This window comes from Camelus bactrianus, chromosome 22, assembly GCF_048773025.1.
Source record: "Camelus bactrianus isolate YW-2024 breed Bactrian camel chromosome 22, ASM4877302v1, whole genome shotgun sequence".
NCBI lineage: Eukaryota > Metazoa > Chordata > Mammalia > Artiodactyla > Camelidae > Camelus > Camelus bactrianus.
In genome coordinates this window covers 26,970,266-26,985,111 of record NC_133560.1, presented here as the reverse complement: position 1 = coordinate 26,985,111, position 14,846 = coordinate 26,970,266, and the positions used below count along the sequence as shown (strand labels likewise).

The 14,846-nt window shown below is 60.6% G+C and overlaps 1 protein-coding gene across 3 annotated transcripts in view; it reads left to right on the top strand.

The window, feature by feature from the left end:
* ARHGEF18 (Rho/Rac guanine nucleotide exchange factor 18) overlaps positions 1-13,900 on the top strand; it is a 79,608-nt gene extending 65,708 nt beyond the window's left edge. For 2 of the 3 annotated variants that reach the window (XR_012501661.1, XR_012501660.1), the window contains exons 16-29: positions 423-540; positions 1,430-1,678; positions 2,660-2,736; positions 4,177-4,355; positions 5,113-5,204; positions 7,219-7,401; positions 8,092-8,229; positions 8,491-8,615; positions 9,302-9,358; positions 9,451-9,498; positions 9,619-10,089; positions 10,439-10,772; positions 10,902-11,663; positions 11,752-11,783. Coding sequence is in view for 1 of the 3 variants with exons in the window: in XM_074350935.1 (XP_074207036.1) it covers positions 423-540; positions 1,430-1,678; positions 2,660-2,736; positions 4,177-4,355; positions 5,113-5,204; positions 7,219-7,401; positions 8,092-8,229; positions 8,491-8,615; positions 9,302-9,358; positions 9,451-9,498; positions 9,619-10,089; positions 10,439-10,772; positions 11,547-11,663; positions 11,752-11,903 (2,340 nt within the window). In the remaining 2 variants the exon portion in view is untranslated. Of the gene's footprint in view, positions 1-422; positions 541-1,429; positions 1,679-2,659; positions 2,737-4,176; positions 4,356-5,112; positions 5,205-7,218; positions 7,402-8,091; positions 8,230-8,490; positions 8,616-9,301; positions 9,359-9,450; positions 9,499-9,618; positions 10,090-10,438; positions 10,773-10,901; positions 11,664-11,751 lie in introns of all 3 variants that reach the window. The other variant, XM_074350935.1, reaches the window with a different exon arrangement.
* Positions 13,901-14,846: the final 946 nt, after the last annotated feature.

Here is a 14,846-nt window from a genome sequence, read left to right as displayed (position 1 = left end):
CAGGAAGCTGCCCTCGGCCCCTGCCAAGGAGTGGCTTCAGTGACCGCATCATGGGCGCTCAGCCAGCGGCGTATGCCAGCAGCCACCAGGGAGCAGGCCCACCCGGTTCTGGAAGGTCCCGACAGCCGTCATCGGGGTTAGGGTCTGCACACGTGCACGTGTGCGTGCACGTTGGACAACCCTGTCTTCCTGACAGGTTTTAGAGGGCCCCTCATTTTGCAGCAGGTGAGGCTGCCTTTGCCTTTGTGGCCCTTCTGTGTGCAGTGGGCGGTCCCTGCTTTCAAGTATCTGGTGAAGCGGCAAAGAAAAGGTCCCCGTGAGCCGGAAAAGGAAGGACTCTCGGCCCCAGTATCCAGCCGCTGACTGATTTGGCAGGAGATAGGATGTCAGTACAGCATGGCCTTGTCTTCTCCATTTCGTAGAAAATCGGCAACTTCAGCATCGTGAGGCGGCTCGGCGTGCAGGAGTGCATTCTTCTGGTCACTCAGCGCATAACCAAGTACCCCGTGCTGGTGGAGCGCATTATTCAGAACACGGAAGGTACAGTAGCTCCCCTACTGCCTGGCCCGTCGGGGCTTGGGGGGCAGGGGAGAGTGCGGATCTCTGTCTCCCTGCCCCTGACCTAACAATGGGTGGATAAACGCTCCTCTGTGATCTGTCCCTGGATCTCCAGGTTCAGCTGGACTCAGTGATCACAAACTGAGCTGCCACCTTGCAGAATCCACCATGCTGGGTGCTAGGGTCCCCAGCTCAAGAAAGATGGGGTGCTGGTCTCATTTGCCAGCCCTTTCCCCCAGTCCCTGCACAGGCAGGGCTGGAGCTGTCCTCAGTCAGCACTGGAGAGGGGATGAGGATGGAAGTAGTGCCCTGGCTAAGGTCACTCCTAGGTAAGCCAGGCAGGCCCAAAGGTGACCTCTGTGCCACATGCCTGGAGCCACAGAGGGCAGAGAGGAGGGCCCACAGCTTGACCAGGGCAGTGCTGACCACACCTTCCTCATCTCCAGGGGATTTGGGCCATGCGAGAATGCGCAAAGATCCCCTGCCACAAAAGCCCATGTCCTTGGCGTGGGAGGAGCCAGCTCTCGGTAATGGCAGGAGGTGGAGGGAGTCTTATGAAGAGCTGGCAGGCACGGGGGAGTCTGCCTGCCAGGGCGTGGCCCTCGGAGCTGTGCAGGGCCGTGCCTGTCACTCGGTTTGCGCCTCAACCTCTATGTTCAGCAGAAGCCTTGTCTTGGTGAAACCCAAATGCAGGGCTGTTGCATTTATTTTGGAGAAGCATTTACATCTTAGGAGATTCAAGCTGGAAGGTGATTCTTGACAAGGTCCTTGGAGCAGTGGCCTCAGGGCACACCTCCTAGACCCCATAGCGTGCCCGCCCCCGCCATGTTAGCACAGACAAGGGACCCGCTAACTCTGCTGTGTGTGGCAGCTGGCTCCGAGGACTACAGAGACCTGACCCAGGCCCTGAACCTCATCAAAGACATCATCTCACAAGTGGACGCTAAGGTCAGCGAGTGTGAGAAAGACCAGCGCCTCAAGGAGATCGCAGGGAAGATGGACCTGAAGTCCTCCAGCAAACTCAAGAACGGGCTGACCTTCCGCAAGGAGGACATGCTGCAGCGGCAGCTCCACCTGGAGGGCCCTCTGTGCTGGAAGAGCACGTCCGGGCGCTTGAAAGGTAAAGCCCTGCCTCCGGCCACCTCTGGCGGGCGCTGTCTGGGGTTGGCGGGCACCATCTTGGAGTAGCGGGCGCCATCCTGGGTTGGTGGGCGCCATCCCGGGTTGGTGGGCATCACCTTGGAGTCCCAGGTGCCTTCTTGCCTTGATGAGCGCCATTTTGAACTGCTGGTACCGGCTGACACAGAGCCACTGCAGCCTGGCTGCTCCCTGCCTGATGGGAGGTTACATGCTGAGTCCGGATGGGTACAGGCAGCCAGAAGTATAGCAAGGACGAGGTAGTCGTACCAACACCCCCATTCTCCAGTGATTAAGATGGTGAGGCGCTCACAGGGAGGGTCACGAGGAAGAGAGCATACTGAATCACTGACTTTCAGACAGAAACCCAAGGCTTCACAACACCCCAAATTTGGCAGAGGCCCCAGGGTTCTAAACAACAGTAATGGGCCCACCTGCTGAAGGTCCCTGGGGTGGGTGGGAGATGCCACCTGGGCTGCCAGCCCCAGTGCCCCCCGCACCCCACTCACCGCTCAGGGTGAGCTCTAAGTGTTACTTTCAAGATCGGTCATGCGGTTCCAGACCAGAGAGCGCTCAGGACTCATCCCTGAGTTTCCTGTCCATTTCATGAGCTTCCAGAAACATCCTGATCTGTCCGTAGGCATCAGGGTCTTTAAAGCTCTTTAGGGGCGTGTTGCAGGTGGCTGAACGACAGAATGTGTGTGTTCTTATTAAGCCTGCAGCCCCCAGGAAGCTCGGGCGGGAAGGGACAAGAGTGTTGCTGCAGCAGGAAGCAGGAGGCGAGCATCCTGTGGCCCAGGTCCCAGGGGACCTGGGAGCAGGAAGAACAGAGGGGTTCCTTCCCGGTCGGGAACTCAGAGTGGGAGAGGGCGGGGCCGAGCCTCCCTGGGCTTCCCGTCCGCCTGGCGGGACCCGCGGGGCCGCGGGGCCGTGTGAGCCGTTTCCTTCTGTGTTTTCCCCGTAGACGTCCTTGCCGTCCTGCTGACTGACGTGCTCTTACTGCTACAAGAAAAGGATCAAAAATACGTCTTTGCTTCTGTGGTACGTGTCCTGCCTCTCCACACAAAAGGCCGCCCGCGGGCGGCGGCTGCCTGGAGGGCGGGGTGTCTGGGAGAGCACAGCCGCAAGCACCCGCCCCACCACGGGCCAGGAGGTCGCAGGGAGGCAGGAGCAGGGTTAGCCGAGATGGGGTCCTGTCTAGCGCCCTGCGGAGGCTGCAGGGCTCTGGGCCACCATCCTGTCCAGTTCCGCCTGGCTCTGTGTCTCCGTGGCTCTTCCCCTCCCAAGTGCTGGGAGAGAACCTCCTGTCTCTCACAGGCCCGCATCCCTTCCAGGAGAGCCCGTCCCTCCTCCCCAGGGATCTAGCTTGTCACTGAGTTTGCTTGTCACGCAAACTCAGGCAGCCACGGCCCTGTGAGTCCACAGCACGCTGGTCCCCGAACACCCTCATCACAGGGGCCAGGCCGGCCATGAGCTCCTTGAGGGCAGCCGACTTGGAGTCGGGCTGGGTTCCATCTGTCCTGCCTGCTCGCCTGGACGCCACCGCCGCCCGGTCCTTCAGACCCCGCTGCAGGGTGGGGTGTGTGTCAGGCACTGCCCCCCAGGAAGGAGCTCAGGGGACCTGTTTGCCTCCAGGTTTACCCAGAGAGGGAGGTGGCCTTTGTCACTAAACTCTAGAATCTTGTACCTTTTCCCAGAAGTGCCCACTGGCTTCTCAAGGAGTTCCCACGAGCTCGGTCAAGCTGTCTTGCCAGCTGTCTGTCACTCCGGAACTCCGCACACCCCGTGTGTGTTGTCTGTTCACTCTCACGGGGGCGATGTGACCGCTGATCCACGGAGTCCCCCTCCCCGCTTCCTCACCTGGTCGTCCCCCTGTGTGTGTCTGTGGCCTGGTCACCTCTTCTCATGAGGACACCAGTCACTTGGACTAGGGCCACCCTAATGACTTCATTTTAACTTAATTACCTCTTTAAGACCCTGTCTCCGGATACCATCATGTTCTGAGGTTAAAACCTCAGTATATGAATGGGGGGCAGGGGCAGACACAAGTCAGCCCATAACAACCAGTTAAAAGCACACATTTCACTGGCCTATCAGAGCATTCCCCTGGTGGAATACACTGCAGGTTGGGAGAGCTGGTGGTTGGCTGCGGGCGTTTGGGGCACAGGGTTGGGAGGAGGGTTTATTTATCATCACAGACTACACACCCGTATATCTTCTGAGTGTTGCACAGTGTGCGTGCGTTACTGATTATAAACCATTTTTTAAGCACATTAAACAGGCACGTCCAAGGGGTATGAGGCAGTCATTGCAATAGTGTCTTTTCCCCAGATGGCAAAATATTTCTGCTTTGAATCGTCCAAGGATAAGCGGGGTGCACAGCCCCCAACCTAGTCCCCTCCTCCTCCAACTCGCAACCCCTGGGCTGTGGGGGTACAGCTGGCACAAGATGACCCCCCGCAACCCGTCCCGCCCCTGCAGGACTCGAAGCGCCCCGTCATCTCGCTGCAGAAGCTCATCGTGAGGGAAGTGGCCAACGAGGAGAAAGCCATGTTCCTTATCAGCGTGTCCCAGCAAGGGCCCGAGATGTATGAGATTCACACCGGCTCCAGGGAGGAGAGGAACACCTGGATGGGCCACATCCGAAGGGCTGTGGAGAGGTGAGGGGCCCGCGTGTGCCTCCCTCCACTTCCAGCTCTTCCCTTGGCCTTGACTGCTGGCTCGTCGGCTGTGCCCTTGGAGCACCTGTGAGGGTTCAAGGGGCCGCAGGCAGCCAGGAGACCCCTCTGCTTTCCGCCCCCTCCTGCCCCCTCAGTGCTCTGCCCGTCCCCTTGTCTAAAAGGGATAGGTGGTGCCATTCCGGCTCCTTCTGACAACGGCTAAAAAGGCCCTATGTCCCTGGCCTGGGGTCGTGGGCCGGCAGTGCCGACCTTCTGCACTGGTGGGCTGGTCTTCCTTGCCGGGCCAGGACCCCTCTGGACCCCGGCCCTGTGCCTCTGGGATGCCTGACTCCCGGCCCGCTGACAGACGTCCAGCCAGCCTGCTGCTCCCTCTGTTTATGCTAGAAACTTCCCAAAGCCTTAGTCTGCTCAGAGCTCACTGGATGCTCAACTCCAGCTCTGCTGGGCTTGCAGCCTCCCGTACCCGGGAGGCCCCCAGGGGATGAACTGCCCCGAGTCTCCCCTCTCCAAGTTACGGCCAAGCCTGTAGAAGCCGTGGCCGGTGACGCCTGACACTTGGAGACTGGATGAACGCCGACAGCTGTGTTTCTCTCCTGCACCATTAACAAGCTAAATCTCTCACCACATCAGAGATGTTCTTTGCAGCCGGTTCCACAGATGATGAATGTCTCAGTGCCCATTTCAGAGGCAGCCTGTCCGTGGGGCACTCTTGCCCACCTGTCCCCTCTCCCTGCAGCTGTCCGGACGAGGAGGAGGGGCCCTTCAGCGAGGCCGAAGAGGAGCGGAAGATGGTCGAGGCCCGCGCCATGAGGCTGAGGGACTTCCAAGGTAAAGGTCAGGGGTGGTCCATCCGACCTCTAAGCCCATGACGCGTGTCCCTGGTCTGGTGACAAGGCCCACCAGTGGCGTTTCTGTTCTGTCTCATCGGGACTGGCCATGGAGCAAATCACCACCCAAGTGACCAGGACTTTGGCTGTGGTCTTTCGGTGTCCTGCAGCCCTGTGGGCTGTCCCGTGGGGCAGTGATCTTCCGGGGAGCATGTGGGTAAGGGAGAGTGGGGCGCTAGGGTTCCTGAGCCCCTTCCCGACACGCACACTGCCCCTCCCTCCGTCTTCACCCAGGGGCACACTCGGCATGGGTGTCCCAGGTCACATGCGTCAGACCCCACAGGGCCCAGTAATAGCCTGGAACCCCCCTGGCTCCTTCTGGAGCCAAGCAGAACCAGCCCATCCCGGCTTTGTGACGAGCGACACCGGCTTCCTCTTCCACTTCGATTTTTTTTTTTCCAACTACATTATGGAGGTACAGTTCACATACCATACAGGTCACCCCGTTAAAGTGTGCCGTGCTGTGGCTGTAGCGTATATCACAAGGTTGCACAACCATCACCACAATCAGTTTTAGGCCTTTTGCATCACCCCCAATGAAACCCCATCCCTATTATCAGTCACTCCCGCGGCCTCCTCCCCCAGCCCCTGGGAAGCTCTGTTCCATAGTCTGTCTGTGAATTTACCTCTGACAGATATTGTGTATAAATTTGTCCTTTTGTGACTGGCTTATTTCACTGAGCATGATGTTGTAGCAGGTGTCAGGATCTCCTTCCTTTTTAAGGCTGCGTAATATTCCAGTGTGTGGATGGACCACATCATGCTTATCCATTCTCCTCCCCAGTTTTAACAGATAACTCTGAGACTTCAGCGAGGTCGTTGTCAAGAATAAGTCTCAGCACTTCGTGGTCTCAGTCAGCTTCCCTCTTCCCTCCCACTCAGTGTGATATTTATTTTTAAGTGAGGTAACATTTAAGCAATACATACATAAAAGTAGGTAGCATGTGTTTTATTTCTCTCTGTGAGACAGGAGGCAAGTTTAAGGAATAAAAATATTCAAAAGAAACCGGGGAGAACCCCACAGACCCTTGAATGTATAATGCTAACGTAGCATTCGTTTCCTTCCATTCTAACTCTTTTATTTCTGCCAGCTGGTAATAAAATGATGTGCCCTGCATAGACAGCATCTCCATGGATGCCACAGAGTCATGCTGTCATATCTCTTCATCATCCATTCTCGACAAGATTCTTAGTGAATTAGAAAGAGATGTTTTCTTTATTGAGCTATCCCTTCCCATCTTGGATTAAAAGCCAGTCTCATATGTCACAATGGAATGTCAGGGACACTCCCACCAAAATCAGGAGCGAGGCAGGCCCCCCCGCCCCACCTTTATCATCTTCATCCTGGAAGTTCCAGCCAGAGTAATAATGGGATGTAAGACACCGTGATCGGGAAGGGGGATCGCAGAATTATGTTTTGCATGTGACATGATTATTCGCCTAGAAAATCCAGTCAAAGCAACTGGAGAACGATAGAAGCAGCAAGAGAGTGCAGTCATTAAGCTGGACGTGGTGTACATATACTGCCATCATGGGAACTGGGGATTTGTGACAAAGTCTGGTAACACAAGTCACAGTCATGGCAGTGGGGGAAAAAATAAGGTGCAAAACCCAGAGACTTGTGAGAAAGAAGACTTTCAAGACTGGAAAAGTAAGTCTGAAAAGGCTCTCAATTTGTCCCAGACTAATAAAAACCAGCCTGTCATGGTCCTCCCCCACCCCCCTACCAATTATAAAAATTGATTTTTATAATTAAGGGAAACTGTGAGGAGACAGGGCCACACCCTCACCTGCCTCCTGGGAACATTGGACTAAGGGAACGGTCCACCTCGGGACGCGGCGTGGGCCAGCGGGGCCCCCGGAGGCCAGCCCTGCCCTGCGAGGCATCCTTACGCCAGCTCTGGGGGAGCCCATCCCAGAGAAGGCCGACCACCACCTTGGCCATCACTTTGCAGAGCGACTGAATGCGAAAGACCAGCAGATTGCCCAGAGCCTCGGCGAGAAGCAGCAGATCTACCTGGAGATGGCTGAGATGAGCAGCCTGGAGGACCTCGCCCCGTCGCGGCTCCTCTTTCGGGGAGGGGACCCCCCTGAGAACCTGAATGGAGAGAAGATTCTCAAGTCAGCCATGAGCCAGAGTAAGTCGGCCCGCCGGCCCCCGTGCTTCTGTTCTGCCTGGTGGGCTCCTCGGGGCGCCCCAGGCCGGGCACACGGCCCAGTGTGGCCCACACGCCACCCTGCCCAGCGCGCTTCTCTCTGGCTCTTTTCTGCTCAAGCGGAAGGTCCTTGTACACGGTCGGGTACGAGCCGTCACTGCAGACTTAAAGGTCCTTTCACATCACTCAGCCAGCACTCCCAGTGCCTGCCAAGTGCTGGGCCCGGGGTCTCACTTACTGAGATGGTTTCTCTTCTGTCTGAATAGTGGGTCTCTGATGCTACTACCCCCAGAAAAGCGTGCACACACACGTTTGGTGGGTCATTTCAGGGGCTCCCGGAGCCCGCAGCCACAGGAGGGCACTGGCCTGTAAGCAGCTGGCTTCCCGAAGCAGCCAGGGTCCCCGTGGCGCACCAGGGAGCTTCCCCGCAGCTGCCAAAGGCCTGGAGCACCCCATCCACACGTGCTCAGCCTCTCCCGCAGCCGGGGTTGCTGGGCCCTGGGTGCAGCAAATGTGCGGGGAGACAGCAGTCAGGGGGGCCGAAGCCACACCAGGAGACTGTGAGGGGTGACTGGCACCTGGCACGGCCATGGCCCTGTGTCCTGGCACTGCCCTCTAAGGCTCACAGCAGGTCCACTGGGTCACTCAGCTCCCCTCTGTACCCTTTCGCAGTCGAGGACATCCAGAGCCTGATCTGCAGGCGGCTGGGCAGTGCCAACGGCCAGACAGAAGAGGTGGGCAGCTCCGCGGCCCCACCCTGGAGAGTTGAGACCTCTGGGGGCCATGACAGCACGAGCAGCCTGGGCAGGGGTGAGTGGGGCCACCCCTGATCGGCGCTGGGGCTTTGGGGACCAGTGGAAGGTTGGCAGCAGCAGGAGGGCATGCAGATTCGCAGAATGTCACCTCCGCTCAGCATCCTTGACAAAGGCCTGGGCATCTGCTGCTCAGTGTCCCTGTTGCTGCTACCCCTTGATCTCCTATAAACTCCTACCTGGGCTGGGCCAGGGTTGGGAGCAAGGACTCCGGCCCCACGGGGCTCGCAGCATCTCACACCCCTGACCTGGGTTTCAGATGGCAGTTTTAAGAAGAAGGTCTGCAGCAGCGACCCCGGCCCCCGAGACTGGCAGGGCCCCGTGCGCAGCCCGGACCCGAGGCTCAGCGACACCCCGGGGGCCCCCGAGGAGGCACCGCAGGCGGTACGCTGCCTCCTTGGCTACTCCTGAGCTCGGCGCGGAGTAGGCCCGAGCCCTCTCAGTTACTGCTAGTGAGGGGGTGCAGCCTGTGCTCGGCTTGTCTCGTTTCTTTCTGTCTTGGGGCAAATAGCGACGGGCGCCACCCCGTTTTATGGTGAATGGTAGTTAATGTGCAGATCGACCTCCTGGCAGGTGACCCTTCCCTCCAGGCCCCGGGAAGGGCAGGGACGGGCCGGGAGGGGCGGGGCAGGAGGGGCCCAGGAGAGAGGCAGGGAGGGGTGGGCTCAGGGCAGCGGCCGTGGCCTCAGCAACAGATGAGAGGCCCTGTATGGGGGCCACCAGCTCTTGGTCTGCACAGGCGTCCTAGCGCCCACAGTGGCGACATCACGAGCTGCTCCCTCCCCTTGGACTCAGGAGGCCCGCTCTGACCAAGTGTCAGGGTCAGGGTCTGGCCACCTCTGAGGCCTGGGTCCCTCTAAGCCTCCTACACAGTGGGCCCATGCCAGCCCTGCTGCACCTCCCAGGGGCCACCCTGTGCCCTCATCTTCCAGACACCCAGACTGGCACAAGTCAGGTCACCAAGCAGGGCCTGTCCCATGCTAAGGGGACGTCTTACCGATAAGAAGCGGGCCCGACTCCAGCTGGATGGGTCCTTAGAAGCCCTTTGTGCATTGATGCTGTCTCCACAGGCGGAGGGACCTGGGACAGAGCCTGGCCCCCGGCTGCCTGCAGTCCTGGAGTCGGAGGTAAGCTCGGGCTGTGTGTCTGCCCAGGGCCGGCACGCCCACCCCACAGGGCTTCGTGCAGGGAGCCGGCGTCCCTCTCCCTCTCTCCACAGCTTGTCCAGCGGATCCAGACGCTGTCCCAGCTGCTCCTCGACCTCCAGGTACTGGGCCTCCGGGGAGCGTGATGAGCTGCACGTGCCCTTTTCCGGGTGGAGGTTGGGATCTGGGGACCACCAGGCTCTTCCCAAAGCCAGCCCCTCGCCGGTCCTCCCTTGCCCCAGGCGGTCATCGCCCAGCAGGACAGCTACGTGGAGATGCAGAGGGCCGCCATGCAGGAGCGCGAGAAGCAGTTCCGGCTGCAGTCCACGCGTGGGAACCTGCTGCTGGAGCAGGAGCGGCAGCGCAACTTCGAGAAGCAACGCGAGGAGCTGGCGGGCGTGCAGAAGCTGCAGGGCCAGCTGCGGCTGGAGCAGCAGCGCTGGGAGCGCGAGCGGGAGCGCCAGCGGCAGGAGCTGGACCTGGCCTCAGCCCGGCTGCAGCGGCGCGAGAGCGAGTCGCAGCAGCTGCAGGAGCGGCTGAGCCAGGAGCGCGACGAGCTGGAGCGGCAGCGCCAGGCCTACCAGCATGACCTGGAGCGGCTGCGCGAGGCCCAGCGCGCCGTGGAGCGGGAGCGCGAGCGCCTGGAGCTGCTGCGGCGGCTCAAGAAGCAGAACACGGTGCCCGGGGCGCTGCCGCCCGAGGCGCTGCCAGAGGTGAGCGCCAGCCCGCGTCCTGGGCAGGTGCGTACGCGCACGCGGGTGTGAGTTGTTTGTGCATGTGAACGTGAATGTGACCGTGTACCTGTAAAAGCACATAAGAACATGTGTGCGTGCAGGTGCGAGTGTGTGTGTATTCGTCTGCATTTTGGGGACAAGCAGTTTGAGTGGCGGCTCCGTGCCAGATCAGACCCTCCCAGCTAAGCGGCAGGCCAGGTCCATCCATCTCCATCTACAAAGGCCCCACCCCAGCAAGGACCCCTGCAGGGCAAGGTTCCTTGTGGGGACCAGGCCGGCCTCCAGCAGGAACAACGGCACTGGAATGTGTCTTCTGTCACTCTTTCAGGCCCTGCCCCCAAGCCACACCCCCAGCTTCAACGGGGAGGGGCTGGAAGGGCCCGCAGCCCCAACCAAAGCTCCAGGGCCCCGCGTTAGCACCCTGCTGTCAGGCGCCGGGCCCGAGTTCGCTGAGCGCCCCGAGGTGGCCCGCAGGGACAGCGCCCCAGCCGAGGGCCGGCCGGCCAAGAGCGACGTGCCCATCCAGCTGCTCAGCGCCACCAACCAGATCCAGAGGCAGGCGGCTGTGCAGCAGCAGATCCCCACCAAGCTGGCCGCCTCCACCAAGGGCGGCAAGGACAAGGGCAGCAAGAGCCGGGGCTCCCAGCGCTGGGAGAGCTCAGGTGAGTCAGGGCCTCCTGCAGCGCCCCCCCCCTTGGTGGGTGTCCGCCCGGCCCGGAGCCTCTGGAGGGGCACCGGAAGGAGACCTGGAGGCAAGGCTGGTGATGGAGCTGAGGCTGCCTTCCACACAGGCCACGCCCCACGTGGACGTCTCTCATCTCAAGAAGGAAAACTGAAATATCAAACCCTGGCTCCTTTTCCTGCCTTGGCCCTCAAACCAGGATCAGGGACGAGGGAGCATCTTAGTGATTCAGGAAGGGCCCTTGGAAACCCCTGGGGAGTCCAGCACCACGGGCGGGAAGTGCATCACCACGGGCGGGAAGTCACAGCGACCCACGCCAGTGCTCCCCCGCTGAGCCCGCCCTGCGCCGGTCCAGCTGCCGCGGTTCTGCCAGTGTCCTCACTCCACGGAGGTACACTCGGCCCTCGCCCCAAAGCACCCTGCAGCACGTGGTGCCCCATAGGGAAGGCCCTGGGGAGCCTCCCTGGGATGCTCTGGGGAGCAGGGCCTGTGTCCCAGGACGCCTGGGCTGCAGGGTCAAGAGACCTCCCATCTAAAGGTTGAATGACCCCAGCAGCCTCTGTGGTCGGACAGGGGCTGTTCTCCCTGTTTTTGGTCACTGAATTTGGGGCTTAGTGTCTGAGTGGGACCCATCCCTGGGAACGGGCCCTAGGGGTGTGTTGAGGAGTGAGGGAAGTCCCTCGCCAAGGTGGTGGCCCCTCCTGGGCCAGGAGCCAGGCCCAGCACCCCAGGCTGCACTTCCTCCCTCCACCAGCCTCGTTTGACCTGAAGCAGCCGCTGCTTCTCAACAAGCTCATGGGCAGAGAGGAGAACGCCTCTCGGAGCCGCCGCTCGCTGAGTCCCGTCCTGGCCTGTGCCACGCCCCCCCCAGGTGAGCCAGCACTCCCCCTCCCCCGCAGCAGGGCCACCCACGGGTCCTGGCAGCTGCTGACACCCATAGCCCCCTCTCTTTCTTGCAGACCCCTGCCTCCCAGCCCCAAGCCCGGCCCCTGCTGAGGTCCCCGCTGAGTACTCCCCCAAGGCCTGGGGGGCATCCCTGCCACCCGTAGCCCTGCCCTCCACACCACTTGACAAGGAAGAAGCCAGCAAGGAGGACGTCATCTTCTTCTAGGGGGCGTGGCCCGAGGTGCAGGCCCCTCCCTGTGCTGCCCTCCCACCGTGTTCTCTGGGACCCGCCCCACTGTCTCTCTCCCCTTCCCAAACAGGCCTCCATCCACGACCACCTGGCCAGGGCGTGGCAGGGCTGGTCTGAGGCTCTCTCTGTAGGATTAGCAGTGGTGCCTGGGCAACTTTGTAAACCTATTTTTTTTATACAAAAAGGAAAGTTTTTAATCGAAGATTGAACCAGAGCTAACCCAAGAGCTGTGAGTGCAGCACCCCGTTTGGGTGGGGGGGAGATCAACTGCAGGCTGTCCTTCCACGGGAGTGACCGGCGGTGGTGGGTCCACGAGGAGCACGGTGACAGGCCAGGCCCGTGGCCTGAGGAGGTGCTGGCTCCGGGCTAGGCTCCACAGCTACCAGAAGGCACTGCTGGCGCCAGAAGGGCCTAGTGGTATCAGCTCTGTCCACAGAATCAGGCAGAGCTGCTTCCAAAGCAGAGGTCTGCATGTGTTCATGGTGGGCCTCCAGGCCAGGACGGGAGCCCGGACAAGGGGTGGCACACAGCGCCCCCAGGACGGAGGGCCACAGGGCAGGGCAGCTGGAGAGGTTGGCGGCGGTGTGCTCGGCAGGCTCTGTAGGTGCACAAGGTCGTCCTGGAAGGGCCTGACCGTCACTCATTTTTATTTGGTGGAGGTTTTTAAGACCTGCTGTTGTCAAACTTGGTGCTTTCCCGAGGCGCCGCACCAAGGCGGCATGGTTCTGTGGGCGTCTTGGACACCAGGCACCCAGGAAGCCAAGACCAGAGCTTCAGCCAGGGCTGGCACACACCCAAGGGTCCCAGCCCAGGCGGAGGGGCCTGAGTCCCTGTGAGACAGGCCAGTTGTCCCAGGGCTGCCAGGGGGAGCCCCCAGGCTCATATCCCCAGCCAAGGGGCAGGTGCTGGGACCATGCAGAGCAGTGGCGTGAAACGCTAGAGCGATCACACGTGGCCTAGTCGGTGACTTTTGCCAGCGAGCAGACAGATGGCCACCTGGCAGGCACCTCCACGTCTAGTGAGCTGTCACAGCTCATGGTCAACTTCCCCTGGAGGAGGGCGAGGGCCACCAGTCCAGCCTCTCGGCCATAGGTGTTGGAGATGTTGTCACATGTCCAGGAACAGTCCAGCGGTGGCAAGAGGTCAGATTCCTGTTCCAGCTCTGGCCACACTCAAGCTTGGGTGCCGGGGGTGGGGGGTGTCCCAGCCTTCTCCTCTACCCCTGACTCCCCCATGGAACCCAGAGTCTTCTGAAGCCACGGAACTTGCCAAAGCACTGGTGGAAGACTGGGTCCTCGGTGGAGCAGGAGCCTGGGCCCAGCAGGGGTGAGGCAACACGGCCAGCTGGTGACAAGGAACTGGCAGCAGGTCCGGACCTCTCCCGAGCCCGGTAACTGCCCTGGCGTCTTCAGCTCCTCTGAGAACCTCCCCAGCCTCACCCTTGCCTGCGGGCCCGCAGCACCAGCAAGGAGCCAGGAGCAGCATCGTCCCCCACGACACGAGCGAGCTCCTCCGTGCCACACCGACAGTCAGTGTTTGTGTTTTGTACTGAGACGCATTGGAGCACTTTAAAAAGTTGACTTTCAGTTCCTGTCCTATTGTGAAGAGGACATTCCTGGGCCATGCGGCCCCACCCACGGGCTCCATCTGACCCTCCGAGAGGATTCCTTGGGCGATAAGGAGTTCAAGGAGGTTTCTGACCAGTGCCAACGGCTGGGCAGCACCGTGGGCACATCCCTCCCCGTACCGCAAGGTCACTCCTGGGTCGAGCCCAGTGTTACCTGTAAAGTTGGTGGTTGAGCAAATGTTCTGATTTCTGTGGGATCTGTGCACGTCTTTGTTAATTGTGACCATGATCTTAGTCCACCAGACAATTATTTCTACAATGATCGCAGCGTTTCCTCACTGCAGGGTATTTCAGAACCACTCTAGAACTTAAGACCTGATTCTAGCAATAAAAGTGTCTGAGATGAGCTGACCGGGGTGGCTGTTCTTTGGGGTTTAGTTTTAGGATAATCTGTCCAAACGTTGGTGCTGTAGTGGTGCATTCTGGCAGGGGCCCCCTCAGGCCCTCTGCTGCAGGAGGCCCCTGGGAAGGCCTGGTCACCAGGCTGGGATGTCCCGTCCCTCCTGGCTGGCCCCAGGACACCACAGCAGCCGCCTCAGCTGCTGTCACCTCTCCTGCTGAGGGCAGGCATCAGGCCCGTGCACCACTCTCCCTGCCTGGAGGCTGGGACACATACCAGGCAAGTGACACAGCCCCCCCCAGCCCTGCTTGGCACCAGCTCAGACCAGTGATTAGATCAGTCGCACAGAGAGCCTAGGCCAGGCCGCCCCCTCTGGTTCTCTGCAAAGCCCCAGACAGTGATGGCATCTGGACATTCAAGGTTGGAGGCAGTGGCAGTGCCAAGGTGGCCTCGGTAGCCCCTAGCAGCCTCCCACATGAGGCCAAGGTGCAGAGAATGCCGCCGAGTCCTCCTGCCCTGGCTGGGTTCCCTCCCATTTAGGCCCATCCCTGTCGTCTTGGGATGTCAGCCTCCTCACAAGGTGCGGCCCTGCTGGCTTCCGGGCGCTCCGGGGCCGCCAGCTTCCCTGCTCATTGACGGAGCTGTTTGCCACAGGTGCGCTCCCCGCGTCCTGCTTAACAGCTGGAGATCCTTCACGGCCCAGTCCCTCGAACTGGCTTGCTTGCTTCACCCCAACCTGACGGCCAGCCCCGGGAAGGGCCCTGGGCAGGGGATGTGGCGCACTCCAGGCAGAGCCAGACCCGGCTCCACCGCCCAGCCCTCCCGGCTGTGCCCAAGGCTGCGCCCGGCCCTACTGCCCAGGCCCGTGGGGATGCCAGCCTTTGGGGGTACCTGTGACACACCCAGCTGTTCACGTGGCTCCCTGATAAACACGCTGTCTTACAGGTGTTAA